The sequence below is a fragment of the Lipophrys pholis genome, assembly GCF_963383615.2.
Source record: "Lipophrys pholis genome assembly, chromosome: 3".
NCBI lineage: Eukaryota > Metazoa > Chordata > Actinopteri > Blenniiformes > Blenniidae > Lipophrys > Lipophrys pholis.
In genome coordinates this window covers 9,714,640-9,734,788 of record NC_137627.1, presented here as the reverse complement: position 1 = coordinate 9,734,788, position 20,149 = coordinate 9,714,640, and the positions used below count along the sequence as shown (strand labels likewise).

The following is a 20,149-nucleotide window of genomic DNA, read 5'->3' as shown; positions in this document are numbered from 1 at the left end:
AAACGCAATAAAAGATGAAAATATATGCATGTAAAAACTAAATAAAAAGAGTGAAATAGGATAATAATTAAGAAAAGAATCAGTTGATCATCAGAAATTTTCAGATTAAATTTGACGTTAGTCGATCTTTACAGAAAAAGACACTTGAAACGTTACTTCAATATAAAAGCCTCCCTAAGAGGTGCATGTGTATTTTATTTTTCTCTGCACCTGTGAGCTTCCTGAAAATTGTTGCATAAGATAAGCCGTACATTTTTAATTGTTCACAACAAAACTTAACTTAACTGCTGCGTTTTAGTTCATTTTAATGTATTTGATCTTACTGAACTTGAATAGCTTTATTGGATACACCACATACAATGAATTTACAGGCACTGCTCCCTTTGTGCATCAATATAACGTGAGACAACCAAGTAGACAAATTATACACATAAGACAAATTACAAGATAACGTGAAACAGAATTACATATGATGAGGATATTAAAACACTAAAGTCCAGGTCAGCATTTATCTAATGATCTGATGGTCCAAGAATAAAAACAGTTTTATAATTTGCATGTGGGAGGAGTCTTTGAGGATGGCAGTTGTCCTTCTCAGGCATCCGAGCCGATGATTTCCTTGGCTATGTTCATGACCCACTGCAGCGCCTTCCTGTCTGCAGCCCAGTATGTCCCAGCATATGAGGCAGGCTGGGATCCAGTAGGTCAGTATGCTCACATTGTTGCTCCGATTATAACTGCATGCAATAAACTGCTTTCTTGTACTTTTAACTTTAGTTCTACTTCAAACTGTAATTCGTCATCCATTTTGTAAAACCACCAAATAATTCCTTCTGTATTGTCACACAAATTATTCCCAAACATTCTCAGGAACACTCATATGGATGGAGCTAAAGAGCTATTCTCCGAATGTCTTGAGAACAGCAAACGTGAATCACGTGTTTGTCATCTTGTGGTTCTGGATAGTTCACACTCCTGAGTTATTTCAAAACCGTGGAATTCAAATTTGTTAGTCTAATTTATCCAATTCAACCATGTAAAGAGCCTCTGTTCTTGTAGAAATCCTCAATTTGTCCAATTTTATGGATGAAATAGTGACTCCGATTTCTTTTTAAACTGGCTCTACTGTTATGTGGTTGAACAGGCCCTGTGGTCCGAGCTTTTAAATGCCAGTGTTCCACCAAAAGACCAGGTTATTTCACAACATTATAGTTAAGACGTGGTTAAAAACAACCTTAACCTAAAGGACTTAAACTGAACTGTTTCTCAACAGTTGTTGTGTTGCCTCACCCATGCTGGATAAGGCAACGACAGAGTAACTTCTATTATGACAAAAGGGACAGTTGAGCGTTTGCACAACTTAACGTTATGATATTCATATCATAACATGTGACTGCATTTTTTTTTTTTTATTATCATCAGAAGCAGTTTAATTCAGCAGATTTGACTTGCATTAACATCAAAACAAGCACAGTTGTTATCAGCACTTTCAAACATCAAACAAACAGGTCAAAGATTATTTACAATATTGATCAAATTGTAATCATTTACTGGCCATTGCCTCAGTTTGACTCTTTATATTTGCTTTACCATTCGCTGGACTACATCTTCTCAGAACTGTTCTCCACACCATAAAAAAACATCTAGCATCATGTGACTCTCACGTAATTTTTTTTCATTAACTGTAGTTTTTAATTTTGCATGCAGACTGTTGGGTTGCGGCGTCTGTGGGTTTTTCAGTAACAGTTGAGCCAGCCGTAGTTGAGCAGCACACGCATCACTCTCCTGTACGGCAGGTAGTACTCACTCTGTCTCGGACCGTCTGAGAAATATAGATATCCTGTAGAAGCAGAGATCCGGCTTATATTCCACCATGCAACACTATTTATATGTATTTTATAGGCAATTGTGGTAAACCAACTTTATATACACAACATTCACATGTGAAGTTAATGAAAAAAAATAACTTTTTCCCTTTAAAACTCTTTTTTGATCCACAACAACATTTGGGAAATGATCCAACTATTTTGCTCTTATGCATTGCTACATTTGGGAATTAGTAACCACATTCTTTAGTTGTCTCCACTTTGACATTTAAAACGGAATTAAAAGAGGAACATTAACAGATGACAAATCAAAACAGTGATGCTGGGAAGCTGAATTAAGCAATGATTCTTTGTCACTTTGTCACAGTGAGCTCAAAGTGACCACAGCTATTTGACCTCGCTGTAACTTACTTATGTGAATTAGTGTTGAAACAGAAAAAAGTAAAAAAAAAAAAAAAAAAAAGAACAAACCAAAAATTTGCTTTTCTTACCATAATTCTCAAAGGCTGCATCTACTTTGGAGCCAATACCAGGGAAGTCCTGACTGATGAATTTTGGGTACCCAGTGTCCATTCGGTTACTTCTCTCATCATAGCTGTGGGGAAAAAAAAGTCTGTTCAGGTGCCTGGTACACATTTTGTATTGGTATTTCCTTATTTTCTGTTCATAAAAGACCAGTGGACACAAAGCAGCACTCACCTCCAATACTTATTATTCACAAAAAAGAGGGTTTTTCCAGTAGATGTCACATGAACGGCAGCATCCAACTTACTGACCGAGGAGGGGAGGCCAAGGCTGGTGATAGACTTTGGATAACCTGGCATAACTGTCTTTGCATAAGCCCTGATGCCCCAGTATTGCTGTCCTGTAGAGAAAAACCAGCACGTCCTCATTTCTTATCCAGCTCGTGCTCCGCTGATAATAGTGAAAATGTTTCCGATCATGAGCCTTACCCTGAAAGAGATATGCCACGTTTTTGGACGGGACTTCAAAGGCAGCATCCACGTGGCTGATTTGCGACCACTTTGTGTTCACTTTAATTAACCGGAGTCCTGCGAAGCTTGTGCTCTTCCTCCAGTAATACCTTTTAAAGGGGTTTGCATTGAATTGGAGTATTTTCATTGAACACATAAATTGGCTCATCATTGTGTATCGGAGAGGTACCCGCTTTTGAAGAAGTACAGGTCTCCCCTGATCGACGTGGCAGCGTCAAACACCAGGTCGCGGCTGCACTGATCATCCGTGGGATTCTCATTCGGGTCCTCGGTTGGTTCCTCAGGTTCAGGCTCAGGCTCAGGTTCAGGACGAGGTTCGGGCTTTGGTGGTTTTGTTGGTACTGGTGTGCGGCTGCCTGAAAAAATATAGCAAAATATACTTTAATATAGGTAAACCCATATAGATGCACTTTAAAAAGCGCTGATTGTTGAGATCTGCTTATAGTTTCTGTTTACCATAAAGAGCTTGAACGCCTCGTCTGTCATCGTCTGGCAGTCGGTAGCCATTCGTGTTCACATATTTGTAAGTGGGATACATCAGTGCATTTCTGTCCCGGGAGTGATCCAGACCCAGAGCATGGCCAAACTCATGAGCTGCCACCAACAGCAGATTCACGCCTGAACACAGCAATCATAGCAACCATACTCTGACACCAGTGCAACCTTCACCTGCAATTAGTTCTTCAGTGAGGTTAATTTAGAGACAATAAGCATGGCTTTTTTTTTTCCAAATTGAGAGGACAGCTTCAGTTTTGCTGAAGAAAGTTGCTTGCGGTGTTAAATATTTACCTCGTTGAGTTGAAGTCCATGTTTCATCATCATCAAAATGCGTGTCCCCTCCCTGATTGCGTCCGGGCGAGTTAGCATGAGCTAAGACTCCACCTCTGCCGTCGAAAGGGTAAAAGTCCCCGTGATCTTCAACAAGACAGAACGGAATGTCTTAGACCTAAAGTCTGAACATACAAATACAAACCAGGAGGTCACCTTAAAGTTGGAACACGTCACCCTGCTCAAGATCTATTCTTTCAGTTTTTCTCTACGTTCAGTCTAAACTCACATCCACCCTTGAAGAGGATCATGATGTCCGCAGTGCCGCTGTAGATCTGTTTGAAATCCAGCGGGATGATGTCGCTGTAGAGCTTGAAAGCTTGAGAGATGGTTGCGTCTACCTGACTTTGCGTCAGGTCTGGAGTGTACAGAGTGATCCTGTTCAAACCACACACGGTTATCACCACTACCTGCTTTTGTCAGGCCACATTGTTCACACATTACAGCATCGTATGGCTGAGGCAATATTGGTATGTATTGATAATTACCTGTACGTGATAAGCCTTTTTTCCCATTTGGGTTTCCCAGGAAAGTGTCCGTATCGGCTGATGTCTGACACGCCACACCTCGGTGCCCTCATCACCTCAATGGTCTCATTATTCAACACACCGGTCACCTGGTTTCCGCGGGGTGTCGAGTAAGGGCAATGTCAAGATTTATTATTGAAAGCTATAGACCTTATTCACGTGAATGATTCCCAGTATGAGACATTTGTCGAGGAGGTTTTTGTTTACAAGAAAGCTTTGCATTTATCGCTTTACACTATTAGTTATAGTCATAAAAAAAAACAAAAAACATTTGCTTTACCTCCAGGCCAAAGAAGGCCTGCATGGACTGGAGATCTTGGCTGAACGAGCTGTTAGAGATGCGCCGCAACGTGGAGTTCGTCATGCCGACATCGCCATAGAACTGGGAGAGGTAGTCCTGATGCAGGCAGAGAAAGCACGATTCCATTCTTTTATATGACGATGACAATTCAATCCACAGTGTTTCATATATCTCCCCAAGGGGCTGACAGCAGCTCCTCATGTTTATATTGATGTTGTATTACCTTGGCCAAGTCTTCTTCCTGAGGCGAGGTTGTTGGAGCGATCGTGGGTGCTGCACAACACACGCATAAACAACCCAGCAACACTATCCAAAACTCAGCAAGAGACATCTTGTTAAAGTGCTTTCTTCTGTCCATGCACTCTCTTTTTCAAGAGGAAGCCTCGACAGCCCGAGGTGCGTGTAGTCCTGATAAAAGCCATATAAGAACACACTGTGTACTCTGGAGAATTCAGCCAAAATGTTCAGTGAAGCCCCGGCACTCGCGGGGGGCACGGGGAGTAAAGAGTAGCTCCTCTGATAACACAGTGGGAGGAGATGTGCTGTCATTTATTGAACTTTGCTGTTGAACCTGTTCAAAGACCTTGCTTTTTTTTCTTCTTTTTTGAGATGCAAAGATGAATTTATAGCTGTCTTTACATTTTTCACAGTTTTAGCTATATTTTTCAAAGATACTCACAGAAGACAGTGTAGGAATCCCAATCGACGGTGACTCGTTTGCCTTTTTTAATTAAACTTCCTACATGAAAACTGTGATTTAATCAAACTTAAGACATGAATCGACACGTTTCTCACATGGAAAATGACACAACAATGCAATATTTATGATGTTCCTTTTTTTTCTCCATAGTCCATTCTGATGAGTAAACATGACCCCAAAAGTGAACTGTAATGACTTCAGGATCTGAAGGCCACTGACGGAGGCTGGAAGTAACCCCTTACTGCCTTTAGAGGGCGCCACTGCAACTGAACATTTAAGACACACACACACACACACACACACACACACACACACACACACACACACACACACACACACACACACACAAAAACAACCTACAACTTTGCACAAGAAATGAAAAGGGGCAGGCCTCACTGACTGCAAAGATGAAGTGATTCCTTATGACTGAACTGAACTCAATTTTCACTGTAAAAGTTCCCTGAAATGACTGTGTTGCATTTAGCGCTATACCGATACAGTTGAATTGAATTGAATTGAATAAAAACAACAAAAAGTGTTAAAAAAAATTAAAAAAACTTTAAAAAAAAACTTAAATGCAGTCGGAAAAAGGTTTTATCATCAAAGTTTGACGAAAGTAAGCAAGTTTGACGATTGTAGTTTGCATGCACATGTGATAGTCATGCACAAACACAACTTAAAAATAGTTAGAATCCCGTTACTACAAACAGAGTATAATTATTTGCAAATATCATAACCTTAGTTATATTTGATCCTTATAGAACAGACCCACGACTGCTGAGCCGCTGCAATCCTGCATCAGTCATGAATGTGTCAGCATTTCTCTCCTATAACTCCTGCAACTATTTTCCAATTATTTGAAATTTTTTCCAAGAGACAAGTTTAACAAAATGTAAACTACAGACAGCTGTTGAAGGGAGAATGGACGCTACACATTAGCATACATATACTTTTTTTAATATGCTGCCATCACAAATTTAAAAAGGCTCATATTTTCATACAAGTGACACGTTGTTTATGTCCTCAAATACAACATGCTTTATGTTTTTCAAATCCTTGCATTCAGTTTCTATCAGAGCACCCCAGCTTGTTTAAGGAAAAAAAAAATCCCTTTCTGTGTTGAATATCTACAATAAAAACAGAATAATCAATCATGCTTAAGCACAAACATTGCTTCTTTTATTGAGCCCACTTCAATAAAACACATACTATTTATACATATTTAGAATTACGTGTAAACATCATGTAAAGGTAATTTTCCACAGTAACAAATGTGATATGTAACACAATTTCAGTACACAAAACGTCTACAATATATAGAAAACAAGATATACATCACGATTGATTCTCATATTTTAAGCCCTCAGCATTGTGTACTCTTGCACATATACAAAATATAAGCATACAAGTACTATTGCATGCAGAAAATATCAGATATATTTTCATACACATGTAAAAATATTGTTTTCAATTTAACACCAAATACATGTAAACTATATTTTCTTTATTGTAATCATATGAAGTACACTTGCAAGTCTTAAATCAACATCCCAGCCAATTATTTCCTGGGATCACTTTCACCACCCGCTTCTGTCTGAAGTCATACTGGTAGGATTTGGCCCCACTGAGCAGGAAAATGCTCCCTGTTAAAATAAATCACACAACAACAGGTCATCAAATCTCAAATATCATTAACTATGACAAGTATCCGTGAGTTCGTTGTTTGTTGTTTTGTGTTGTCAACATAGTTCAGCTGCGACTAAAAACGTCCATAAAACTGGGTCAAACGGTGATTTTGGTATAAAAGTGTGTTGAGAGTGACAAACTCCACCCATTTACCACCAAAACGTGTTAATAGCAAGAAATTACAAGTTCTATTTCAGTTGTGCTCTATATGCATCCTGCTGCCCGACTTAAAGTTCATAGACGGTCATAAACTGGGCTTCTCTTGTTTTTACCGTGTAACTTGAAGGCAGCGTCGACCCTCCGCGGGATTCCAAGCCAATCTTTTCCGATGACCCTGGGGAAGCCGGGGTCCATCCGTTTCTTCTGCTCATCGTATCTGAGGGTGGGTCCATGCAGAGAAATGCATGTTTGTACTATTTTTTGTTTTGTTTTGTTTTGTGGGTGTGCATGTTTTTAAAGAGCACATCAAAATGAAACCTAACAGTTTTCTCTTGTAGAATCGACAATATAAACGTTCCCCTCGTACAGCCATTCAACTATTATACAAACAAATTGAGTTTAAATATCAAGTATTTTAATGGTAATAAATATACGTAGGTGGAAAACAAAGGTGATGCATCAGGGTGAAGAACTTTTCTTTGGAAAGATAAAAACAATACGCCACAAATGTATCACTTCAGGGAAATAATTCTTTTTTTGATCTTTCAATAGTAAATAACTATAAAAAAATATTGTTTAATAAATGTTTTTCTGAATATTACTTCTATTAAGATTAGAAATACACCTGACTATGCTGGATTGAGCTATTTATCTGTCAGTTAATCTATCAATTTCTTGTTCTACCAAGTTATGAAATAGAAAGCTGGCCACCCTTAAACAGGCATTATAATTTAAGTAAAGAAAATATTCATTTGGAAGGTGAAACACTAAGTGAGTTAATGAAGAATCGGAACATCAATCTCTTTCTAGGAAATGATGTACTATGTAAAAAAAAAATTCATCTTATTTTAAAGCTATAGTGTCAACCTAAGTTTGCAAATTATGCAAATAAAGGAATTTATTTGTCGAGTTGTTTCGCGCATGTTTGTTTTCAGCTAAATTTGTCGAACTTTCTTTAATCACGTTGAACATATTGAGGAACACAATCATTTCTAAACAGTCATTCTTAAGAATTACCTGTAATAAAACTCCCCTACGAAGAACATAGTTTTGCCGTATTCACTGACGTGCACAGCAGCGTCGACCTGCCGGACACTGGAGGGGAGGCCGTACTCGTGGATGGAGCCACCACGGGTTTTCTTCTTAAGCTGTTGAACCACCCAGTACTTACGACCTGGAAAAACACAGCCGTGTCACTACATTTTGGGATGCTGTGTAGAAAAAAAACCCAAAACCCAGCAGCAGCACACCACAGGCGCTGCCAAACTGAATGAGCCTCTTGCATGAACACTTAAAGTTACACAAGGCTGTAATTTGGCAGCAACATTATGTTCTCCCACTTGGAAATTCAGCCTTGTCATGCTGACATGGTCTAATCGGTGCTTTTGCAAGACTGCCCATTACTCTACCGGCGAATATGTACGCCACGCCTTTGGCTGGTATGTCGTACGCAGCATCCACGTGAGCGCGGACGCTTGGAAAGTATGTGCTGATCGGCCCGTCCCTCAGGCGATTCCAATATGTTGACTTTGTTGTTCTCATCCACATGTGCCTGCATTGAAACAAGAGTCAGTCGTACGTCCAACGTTGTCGAGATGAGTTGCTCTCGTGACGTAAATCAAATCTTACTTGTTTTGAAAGAAAACAATCTCCTTTCCAATTATTGCTGCTGCATCATAGGAAAAGTTGGGGCTGCATTTTTGTGAGGATCGCTTGGTTTCCTCTTGTTTGTTGGGCTTGCCTGAGAAGAACAAGTGTAGAATTTGATGGCATATGTTCACGTACTGTGTGTTGTTGTTGTTGTTGTCGTTTTGTGTCTATTGTGTCATCTTGGACTCACCATAAAGTGTTTGGATCCCTTGCTCATCGTCTGCTGAAAGAGAGTACTGTGTGCTGCTGTGATGCCTGTAGGTGGGGTACATGATGGCTGAGGGGTCTTGAGAATGAGTCAAGCCCAGTGAGTGGCCAAGCTCATGAGCCGCAACAGCAAACAGGCTGTAACCTGAAATACAACAACCGATTGTGTCAGTACATTTATTGAATTGAAGTAAAGATACTGAAAAACTTCCTCCTCTCAGCTGCCTTTTGCTTTGTTCTCCTTTTCCACCTGTGGCCACAGCTTGATGAGCGGTTCAGGGTCAGTTGGATGATTTTATGTGTCTTTTTTTACGATTTATTAGTTTTTTTTGGCAGCCTGTTTTGTCAAAGGCAAGATCTGTTGTGAAGCGCTACTACAAGAGACCAGCAAAGAGACTTTACATTCCCTTTGGGAGAGGCTGGTTGTTCAAAATGCTTCGGGGAATAATTTACCAACGGGACCACATCCTTCCCTCTGTGCTTATTTTGCCCTCAGGCTACCATTTCCTCTTGGCAGCACCAACGAAGACAAAAAAAAAATAAAAAGTCCTTCGTTCCTTCAGCCGCCAGAATCTCCAGAGCTATGCAGGGGACAGATGAGGTATCTTGTACCCGCGTGTTCTCGCACTTTGAAGAATTTTGACTTTGATTATTCCTGAACACACACTGAGCATGTTATTAATTATGTTTTCTTTTTGACTGATTTTTCTCAGCTCAGATTGTTGAAATGGTGAAATGGGTCAACGCTACACGTATAATACGACTAAAACATTATTACACAATGCCTATGATACGATGCAATATGCACAATATGTATGATTGTTACAGTAAAATATAGCATAAGCTGTATTGAAATGGAATTTCAATTAAGCATAAAATATTGCACCATTTTCAACATGTCAATTCCAAAACTCTTGGCTGTGGGACATTTTATATTGAATATTGCGAACGTGATTATATGACAAACCTTGCTTTCCTCCTGTCCAAGTTTCATCATCATCAAAGTGCACGTCTCCACCAATCCCGTCTCCCGGCTGAAAGGCATGAGCCAACACCCCCTGGGGTCCATCGAAAGGAAAGAAATCACCATGCACTGCGGCAGAATAACATCAAATCAAGAGCCGCCTCAGTCTCTGATTTCTTATCAATCAGAATGGGAAAGAAAACATATTTTCAGACTTACTTCCGCGGGCAAAGGTGAAGACGATGTCGGCCCGGCCCTGGTTGACCTTGGTGAACTTTAGCGGTGTTGCATCACTCCACATTTTCAGGGCTGAACGAAATGACTTCTCCACATCCTCTTTCTTCATGTCTGGAGTATATCTGGAAATCCTGTATGCAAGTTAAACAACTTTTACATCCCCTGCTGCACATTTATCCTGTGTTGACTGAAAACAAAAGAAAACCCCAAACAAAACAACATGGCAGAAGAATCCCTGTGCGTAAATGAGTGTTGCAAAGCCTGAGCTCACGTGTACGTGATGGAGTTCTTCTTCCACTTAGGCCTGCTGGGATAAAAGCTGAAGTTGTCCACATCGGGAACACCACAGCGTGCTTTCTTCATCACATGCAGAGTGTGAGAATCCAAGTTTCCTGTTTCTTTAAGGCCAAAGAAGCTTTGCATTTCTCTGATCTTGTCCTCCATGGCTGGAGCAGACCTGATCCCTCTTGCTGGAGCTCTCTGGTTTCTGCCTCTGACCTTCAAACTGTAGAACCTCCTCAGATAATCCTGTGGAGAAGTGGAGTTCAGGTCTGGGTGCTCTGGGAAAGATGGTCAAAATGTGTCTAATGTGATGTGGTGTGGTATATATTTAAAATATGATTGAGCCTGCTGAGTTTTTCATGCAATGATCATATAAAATAAGCAAGAGTGGCTTGATTGTTGTTCATGAAAATCGTTTTCCTCTTGAGCACCAAAAATCTTTTTTCCAATAATATTAAATAGTAGTACAGTTTGTTTTGCAAAGCAACACATACATAAAGGCTAGACCGCTGTGTCCAAGCTTATTGATGGAAATCAGCAGCAAATACTCAGCAAGTCAGCAAAGAAATACTGATTATATTCACCCTCTTTTTCTTATTGCTGATATTTTGTATCCAGCACAATCTCAAATTTGTCCCAAAGTCAGTTTCTACTGGCTAATTCTGAATTTTCGGTTGCTTCTAGTAGATAACTATGAGATTCTTAATCACAATCAAGCATTAAAAAAATAAATAGATATTTGATGATCATGCTGAGATTACAACAACGATGCAACTTATAATACACAGTTTGTCACAAAACCTTCACATTGAAGCTCGCCCCCCCCCCTCAAAGAGGTCAAATAAAAAACATTATCGCTGTTTCATTAAAGGCACAATTCACATTAAAGATTTGGCACCACATAATAAAAGCGCTAACAAGATATGTAATCTGTATTAATGCCAACATGGATTAAATATTCCAGATGACATGGTTCTCACATATACTCAAACATGCCCACAAACCTCAGCAAGCTCCACATCCTCGGGCCTCGGCTGCCGCTCCTCAGCGATGGGTAGACTCCACGAGACTAACATCAGAGAGCCCAAAACCAGCATCCACAACAACTCCATGTTTTAAATGCACATTTGCAGCGGGCTTCACATTTTTTATATGGGAGTATTCTTGAACTTGTTCGGAAATCACATGGCCGTAAAGTGTTCAATCCTGGTAGTTACTGCCGGGTCTCTGGGCCCCCCTTTTGAGGAGGTTTTGTGGTTAAAGCCTCTCAATCAAACATCTGTAAATGTCTGGGCTTTCCGTCTGTAACGGGGAAAGACGTCTGTGTGTAAAGCGTTTCATCGTATACAAACCAGAGGTGCTTTTTTAGTCTTCTTTGCGAGTCAAAACTTGCAGGACTTGTGAGGCAAACCTTATTTCCTCTCTGCGTCGTGATGCATTGCATGCATCTCACACTTCGTGCAAAAGAAGTGACACACACAGCAACAACAAAATACACTGGAAAAAAAACTTGTAATTCTTTATTACGATAAAAGACGACATCTGATAAATAAAACTACACTCAAAAGTGATGTGTACAGTGTTTTCCCCCTGTCTTTTGAATAATTTAGTCAAGATTTCCAGGTGATGTCCTCATTATATGGATTTCATACAGTATTTAAACAGCCAAGCCAGGAATTTGCTTTCTCAACTCCAACAACATGTTTTTGGGTGTAGTCGTACTTGTAGACTTGTGGTCCCACAAAGAAGTAGATGAAACCTTGGATTGAAAAGAAACAACTTTAGCTTCTCAAGTAGCAAACAAAAATAATTTACATATTTCCGTTTTGGGATGTTGTGTTGCCTCCAGTTTAATTTTGTTGATGATGATTGCATTGAAGAGTATAATTCTGGACTCAAATATCCACTTTTGCGGGCGGCTGAAATTACAGTTTATCAACTGGAGGAATTTAGGAGGTAAATTATACCGTTTGAATCACAGAGGGAAGCCACATGTTCTGTACCTCAGCTGATGGTGGATGTAGGTTAACATTCCCCGGCTAATAATCACAATGTTTCCTCTATTCACCCCTCTATTACTGTTATTGAGTTAATATACTGTACATATGTATATACATTAACTTATGAGAACTATGATTAATACCAAAAAGTAATTCAACTGGTTATTGAACAAACTGTAAAACTGGTTATATGTGCTCACCCTCCTTGTGAATAGCTGCATTGATTGTAGTATTGATTCCAGGAAAGTCCTCACTGATGTACTTTGGGTAGCCGAAATCCATAACCTTTCGGTTCTCGTTGTAGCTGGAAAAGATGCAAACAGTGCTTGTCAGAGCTCGTGAGTCACAATCGTCAGCTCATCATTCAAAGCTTGGAGTAGACTTTATCATCTCGTCATCAAACCTCAGAGGTCCAGTTGAGCCCTTTGCTCTGCGAGTGAGGTCCAAATGACGGAGTGAATCCTTTAGTCAAACCTGAGTCAACTTTTGTGATCTGTGCTGTGCCATTTTTTCTACATTTACTGTTAACATTTTTTTTTTTTAACCAGCTCTTCATTTAGAATAACATGAGCAGAGAATGAGTATAATTTGATTTGATTCATCCTGCAGTGCTCACATACAGTACACGCGTTTATGAAAACAGCTTTGCCAGGGGCAAAGTTCTACAATGCTGTAGTACAGAGAGGGAATAAACCGTTCGCTCCAGTATCTCCAAATCATCAAAAGCAGTGCGGCAAACTGTTCTGATGTGTGAACACGCATGTAAATCAGAGCAATCGCAGTTTGATGCCACTTTGACGCTGAGCATGTGCCGTTTAATTAAAGTCTCACCTCCAGTAAATATCATGCATAAAGAAGAGGGTGCGTCCTGTTTTGACTATGTGCACCGCTGCATCAACGTCTTGAACCCAGGCAGGAAATCCAAAGTGTGTGAGCGCTCTGGGCTTTCCCTTTACCAGAGAGCCTTTCACTGTCCAGAACATAGATTCTGCGAAAGAGTAAAACACAGCATGATAAAAACTGATCATTTACTGATTAACTAACACAAAAAGTGTATGAATTATATAGTGTTATGTGTTGTGTTACAGGGCATGTAATGATTTTGTGACTTGAATCTATGCTCAAAATTGCTGGATGATTATTGGATTATTCCTGCAAAAACATTTGCCATCATGTGTATTTATAAAGATACATAAATATCACCAAAATGCATATTGTATTAAGAGCTATTGCAGCACTGTGCCGTTACCATGAATGAGGTAAGCAGTGGACCTGCAAGGTATCCAGAAGGCAGCGTCGATACCAGTCTCAATCTTGGGCATGAAGTTGGAGATGGGTCCCTCCTTGATGTTGTACTGCTCTTTATGTTTGATCCAGAGGTATCTTGTGGGGAAAAAAGGGGAACAGCATCAATGTCTGCTATATGCTGCTGGATTGCATCAAAGTTATTGGAGAATCTAAAGTTTAAAAAAAAAAATGGGGTCAATATACCGTTCTCTGAAAAAGAAGGTGGAATCCCCAACAGTAGTCAGAGCATCAAACATCATGTCTGGAGCACATTTGTCCTGCATGAGTCGAGGGAACAAGGATCCTGGCAGCCACGGCGGGAGCTGAACTCGGACAGGGTCTACGAACCAATCGTACATGTTCACGAATCTGATTTCAAGACGAGAGCAAAACTCAAGTATTTAACGCTGGTGGATTGTTGAGATATTTACTGTAAAGTGCATTAATGTTGGCTATATCTTCTCTGGACAACAGGTGGGCTGGTCGACTCTTTCTGTAGTTTGGAAACATCAATGACTCCGGGTTTTTAGAGTGCTTAAGGCCTAATGCGTGGCCAAACTCATGAGCTGCTACCAGACGCAGATTAAAACCTGCAACAGCACAAAGAAGAAAGCAATCAGATAGATGCCGTCGCCTTAGTGGGATGACTTGGCAGTGTTCCGCTCTGGTGTTGTTGGGTTAAGCACCTGTATCTCCTGCTGTCCAGCGCTCATCGTCGTCAAAATGCGTGTCTCCTCCGACGCCCAACCCTGGACCGAAAGCGTGCGCCAGCGTGCCTCGTGGTCCGTCGAAGGGATACAAGTCACCATGCGCTGCATGACATGATTTATGTGAAACGTGAGACAGAAACCAAAAATGAAATCACAGGCCACTCCTCGTCCCCTTGGAACGAGCGCAGCAGAGAGTGATGACACAGCTTTGTGCGACATTTGATTCACAGCCGATGTTATGACCAATAATCTGTCATATTTGCAAGATACGCTGATTTATCTGCTGACAATTCATTTTTTTGGGTCTGTTCCCTTCTGTCACTTTGCAGAAGGAAAACACAAGTCCAACCCACCAAAGGTCACAAACTCCACCATGATGTCAGCGTTGCGGCTGTGTGACCTGACAAACGTCAGACCGCTGGCCCTGGCCCACACGCTGAAGGCTGAGTCAATCGAGGAGTCTACAGTGCTGCGAGGCAAATCCCTGGTGTACCTGCCAATGCTGCAAGAAATACAAGTGGTCGATAAACAAGAACGTTTGGACTAAATGTAAAGCCAACGAAAAGCACAGACACCACATGCTCATGTAAAAATAGCAGCAACCCCAAAGCACAAAGCCGAGAAAAATGAGACCACATGTGATTATACGGCCGTTTGAAAATCCACTGTTACATTTTAAAACAATGGTTGCGGCTGCCTTCCTCAGTTTGTCCTTAATTATACTTCTGTTGTACAGGAATGCCTCGAAGAGAGTCTGTACAGAGAGTCTTTACAGGACAAGAATATTTCAGACAATGTTACATAAGTTCAAGCATGTATGGTCAACTTAGCTTTCTGGCAAGCCCATAATAACTGTAACAGGCAGGATTCCCAAACCCAGAAGTCTGTTTGCCATCATGACTCGTTGTGCTCGCTACTCCCTGTTTTTATTGCTTGCGGGCTCGACATGTCCAGGCACAGTATTGGTTGGGTTTCCGTATTTGCTGGGCTGTTTTATTTGTTTTGGTTGAGTTCACTCCAGGCGCAAGAAAGAATAGAGTGACAGCAGTGGTATCATCAAGCAAGATGTAAGGCCGGAGACGATACCTGTATGTAATGACATTCCTTTTCCAACGTGTCCCCTGGACGTGTCGGTACTCCTCCACATCGGGAACGCCGCACCGCGGGCTCCTCATCACTTCCAGTGTGTCTGAATCCAATACACCTGTTGCATTAAGACCAAAGAAAATCTGCATGTCTTTCACCTTGGAGGTGAAGGAGGGTCCACTCCTCTTCATGCGCCCCAGAGGATCTTTTTCCAGGTTGTAATACTGCTGAAGATAATCCTGTGAGCAGATGTAGTGGCCATATCAGATAAAGCTTTTAGACAAAAAAAGAAAATGATCTTCTAACAGTGTTTTCCAGCCCTTCCTCGAGGGGTCCTCTACCCTGCACGTTTCAGGTGTCATCCTCAGGCTCTGCGGAGGCTTCATTACACCCCATTCCCTCCTATCTGGTGTACGGGAATAAACAAGCAGGCCAAGGGTACCTGAGGACAAAACCTAGGAAGCATTGCTCTATAACTATAATAAATACAGTGGTTCCTTTCTCTAAGGCAGCACGTTTTATAAGTTATGCATTGCAGTAAAAATTTAGCAGTTTCATTTGATCATATAATTTATACACTGCTATAACTTCTACACAAATTACTTCATTTGCATTGCTTTTAATGACCAAATTTACAGCATCATCTATCTTTTGCACACACCATTACTGCAACAGTATCATATTCAGAAAAGAACACATTTAATGAGGACTTAGCAGGCAACTTACTTGAAAAGAAAAACACATGCATATTTATGAGGAAAAAAAGAAAGGAAATTGCAATGAGCACAATGAAAGTGAGGATACTTGAAGAGTCAGCAAACTTGACAGCATCAGACGGGCAATCCAGTTACGACAAAACATTACCCCGGCGTGCATGCAGGCAACCATGGATCCTTGCAAGGTTGCAGAAGCTCATTCAAACTGCACTGGTTTTGCATTTTTTACGAGAAACGAAGTCGCACACAGTCCACTCTCAAGCTTTTGTAACACACTTCATGCAATTATGCACTTACTGCGGCCAGCTTCAAGTCAACCTGTGGTTCTGGTGAAGAGGTGCTCTCTTCTTCCTGCGGCATGGATGTGGGTGCTGCAGAACATGGACGAGGCAGAAGCAGGACCAGGACACAGCAAGAGAGCAACATGACATGCATTTCAGACACCACATACGTGGAGGGTAGTTCACCAAGTCGCCTAGTTTCAACACATCGAGATGGTGGTTCTGGTTAATGAGAAAGCCTTTTAAATGGTTATTGTGACTCATTCCGCTTGCAAATCCTAGAGAAGCCTCTGACAGTCGTATGGAATTAGGGAGGGGTTTACAGGGAGCCAGGGACAGCAATAAAAAAAAGAAAAAAGAAATGAAATTTGAACAGTTTTGGCAATGTGTCATTTTCACTGGTGACGCTTCACAAGGATGACATATTCTTTGTATCTGATCAAATTTGTTGTTAATCTTTTGCTATTCTAGAGGAAAAGAGAAACTTCTAACGCATGTTGAGATATTGGACATACATTTTGTTCACCTTTATCATTATTAATTAAATTTTGTTTTCCTTCTGAAAATACAACTGAGTTGTTTCTAATCTTTAAACCTTAATTTAATTAGCTGCAGCCACAGTCAGGCTAAAATATTATTACTAATGGAGGTTTTAGGATGCAAAACATGAATTCATAAATAATCCTGAATAAGAAGCTGGAACTACAGATGAGGATTTAACCTAATCTAAACGAGTTTTACTATCACAACAAATGTGGTTGACATACATTACGAACAAAGGGGTTCTAATATCGTGCAAATATTTTCCCCATCTGAGCTTTTGTAGCGGATTCTCAAATGAACTCAGTCAGGACTGATGCAACACCAGCTGGATAGCGCGGCGGAGTCCCACGCATTCTGCGAAGGCTCCCGAAATAACACCATCAAAGCCCATTCTCATCCAGTTTTAGCACGAGCATGTGAGAGAGGTCGATGAGAGACTTTGCAGAATGGGGACCTGAAATTGTAGGGGTGGATTTAAGGCCTTCGCAAAATAAAATGGTTGTCGGCCAGGACGCCTAGACGAACAAGGGTGGTACCGCGGTAAATTCAGGCTACAATTACAGCTGATTGGCTATTGTGGGGCCATTATGGGACAAGCAGCATTTCCCTGCAGGGCAACTCGGGCTGACTTCTCCTCAGAGTGCCACACTCTTTTGCTCAAAGTCTTGAGTGATTAGTGCTGCTTTGGTTTTATGGACAACGAAGAAACGAGGTAATGTAGTCATTTTAAACACAGGTGATGACTGAGAGTATAGTTTAGAGATTACAAGGTTACAAGCTGGGAGAGACCAGCATGGTAATTTCAGCAGTAGAAACATCTCTGGTTTTGACCCAGAGGTACACTTTTGCACTCACAAAGTACCGAGGAGTTTTCCATATCAGATAGGAAACCAAGAAAGTCTCTTTTTTTCTTCTGAAAATTACAAATCATCCATTGAAAAGCTTGATCTCTTTCTTTTTAATTCTGAATAGACCTAAAGTCGAAAATTAGGTGACAACGCCTTAAATAGAAAAGAAACTAGTCTTTGCATGAGTCAGTGAGTTCAGATTTTAGTCACTCGCTCCATCTCTATTTGAATTCATTCTGGGAATTCAGTCAACCAAGGAAGATTTGGAAATGCTTGGAAGAAAAAAAAAAAAAAAAACTTTGGCAGGTTCAAAACAAAAAGCACCAATTTTTGTCTGAAACATCAATTCAAATCAACGTAACACACCTGTGCAATGCAAATGATGTTTTGCAATTTTACAATCACAATTTACATTGTTTGTGGACAGTCATCTATATTATATGTAAAGCAAAAAAAAGAAAGAAAAACCCTTTAGAAATTTACCACAGTGTTTTAGAATATACGGTGTGGTTTCCAGAGATGTAGAGTCTGTTTTTTCCCCTCCTCCTTAAATATTTCTCTTTGTAAACATGTGAAATATGCCTTAATTTACATTGTCAGCAATGACATGAGGTTGAACTCTTCATCATCTGCCTATTCATTGTAGTTAGTGGGCTCTTCACCAGAATCCTGACTAGTTTTACAAGTGGAAAACAAGTTAAACACCATTGTAACATTGCCCATTTTCACAAGTGTGGGCAACCTCGGCCACGGTTGCCACGGTTGGAACTATATTGTTTGAAATTAGTTGTCATCAAGGCAAATCCCTGCTAGAATCTGGAAGCACAAATGAATCCCATGCATATAAATGTGAAGGAGACAGAACAGTGCTGGTGCATCTCTTCTGAGGATTTTGGAATGGATTCTCCACCACATCCCATCACAAACCAAACCATGCGGAAAAAAACCTGCTGTAACTTCAATGAGTTAGGATTACTTTAATCATGTCAGGCCCCTTTTGTCAGTAGAAGTGAATGCACTAGGGGGGGTCAGCTTGGTGTCTTCTCATATATGTTTATGTTTATCTATTGCTCCAGATGCTGAGAAAAGGTCCATGTCGGACTAAAGGTGTTACTTTATTAATTCATTAATTAATTAATTTAACTTAATAAAAGGACTTTACACAATGATTGGCATCACTTACAACCAATGCTTGTTGAAGTTGCACTTAAGGTGGCCAATTAGCTTGAAGTAAACATTCTTCCAATCCAGAAACTAACGCAGCCTCATGTTGATAACGATGATGAACTGGTTGTTGATTGATTGAGTCAGTAAAGAAAAGCACCTGTCCCATTTCTATGAAGTATTCAGATTTTTTTTTTTTGCTTATCTATATATTCTAAAATAATATAAAGTTAAATATTTTAGTTCTGGTGCAAAAAAAAGCCCCTGCTGATATTACTAGGATTGCATTTAATCATTCATGTATAATATATTCCTTTGAATTTCATAAATTTGGATTTTCTAATGCTCCAATATATTCCCTTTCTTAAAGTATTGCAATGAAGTTTATTGATATATCAACTTCTGTGTGAAAGTTTGTGTTGCCAAATTCTTGCAAATACACAACCCATTTCCTTTTTTAATGTCTGACTATCAAAACATTGCAGCATCATGACCTCGCAAGGGTTTATAATAAGTAACAAATATATCAGGAATGAAAAATAAAGCTGCTGGGAAGATGCATTACACAGAAACACAGGGGTTCCAGTGTAATATATACCAGTGAGGTGCATGACGACTGATCCTCTTTCTAATCTGATACCAATAAAAAACATAAGTGGTATCATCAAGACGATACGATCCCGATATTTTACTCACATGATACCAATATTTTGAACAACGTTGTAATATGTGGAGTAAAGAGCATGAGTGGTGATAGAACTGTATTTTCTATCAAATTCTCGTGATTACAAACCAAGGCAAACAATTCTCTCTATTATTATTTATTTCATTTCAAACAATGACTGTGCTCGATGGCAGCCATCATCTGAAGACATCTCAGTTTCTGACATGAAGATCTAGAGATCCAGGTGTGTGTGGGGCATCAATCCAGTTGTATCATCTTTAATAAGCAAGTCTGAAGATGAAAAAAATAAACACAAATGTATCATAAAAATAGTCACAGTAACAAACTATTGATATTTAACATGGGAATCCTTCCAAAAACTTCCAAAGTACTGAAGTGTCAATGTTTCAGACCTATGTTCATTCTGGCTTGCCTTGTGGCGAAGAGGTCAGTGGTCTCAGTGTGAAAATGGCCCCGGTTCAATTTGG

At 40.1% G+C, this 20,149-nt stretch overlaps 1 protein-coding gene across 1 annotated transcript; it reads right to left on the bottom strand.

The window, feature by feature from the left end:
* Positions 1-158: 158 nt before the first annotated feature.
* Positions 159-16,596, bottom strand: LOC308107372 (uncharacterized protein; the record flags this gene model as incomplete). The annotated part of the gene is made up of 31 exons (XM_080459692.1): positions 159-1,840; positions 2,318-2,421; positions 2,526-2,691; positions 2,780-2,910; positions 2,991-3,177; positions 3,278-3,439; positions 3,611-3,736; positions 3,879-4,027; positions 4,138-4,265; positions 4,457-4,573; positions 4,701-4,808; positions 6,753-6,820; positions 7,136-7,239; positions 8,040-8,196; positions 8,432-8,574; positions 8,652-8,763; positions 8,863-9,024; positions 9,847-9,972; positions 10,063-10,211; positions 10,352-10,608; positions 11,367-11,477; positions 12,015-12,121; positions 12,563-12,666; positions 13,194-13,350; positions 13,612-13,745; positions 13,854-13,989; positions 14,081-14,239; positions 14,336-14,461; positions 14,713-14,861; positions 15,446-15,684; positions 16,459-16,596. The coding sequence occupies 31 exons, from the start codon at positions 16,594-16,596 to the stop codon at positions 1,737-1,739; spliced, it is 4,320 nt and encodes a 1,439-aa protein (XP_080315818.1). The 3' UTR covers positions 159-1,736.
* Between the last annotated feature and the right edge of the window lie 3,553 nt (positions 16,597-20,149).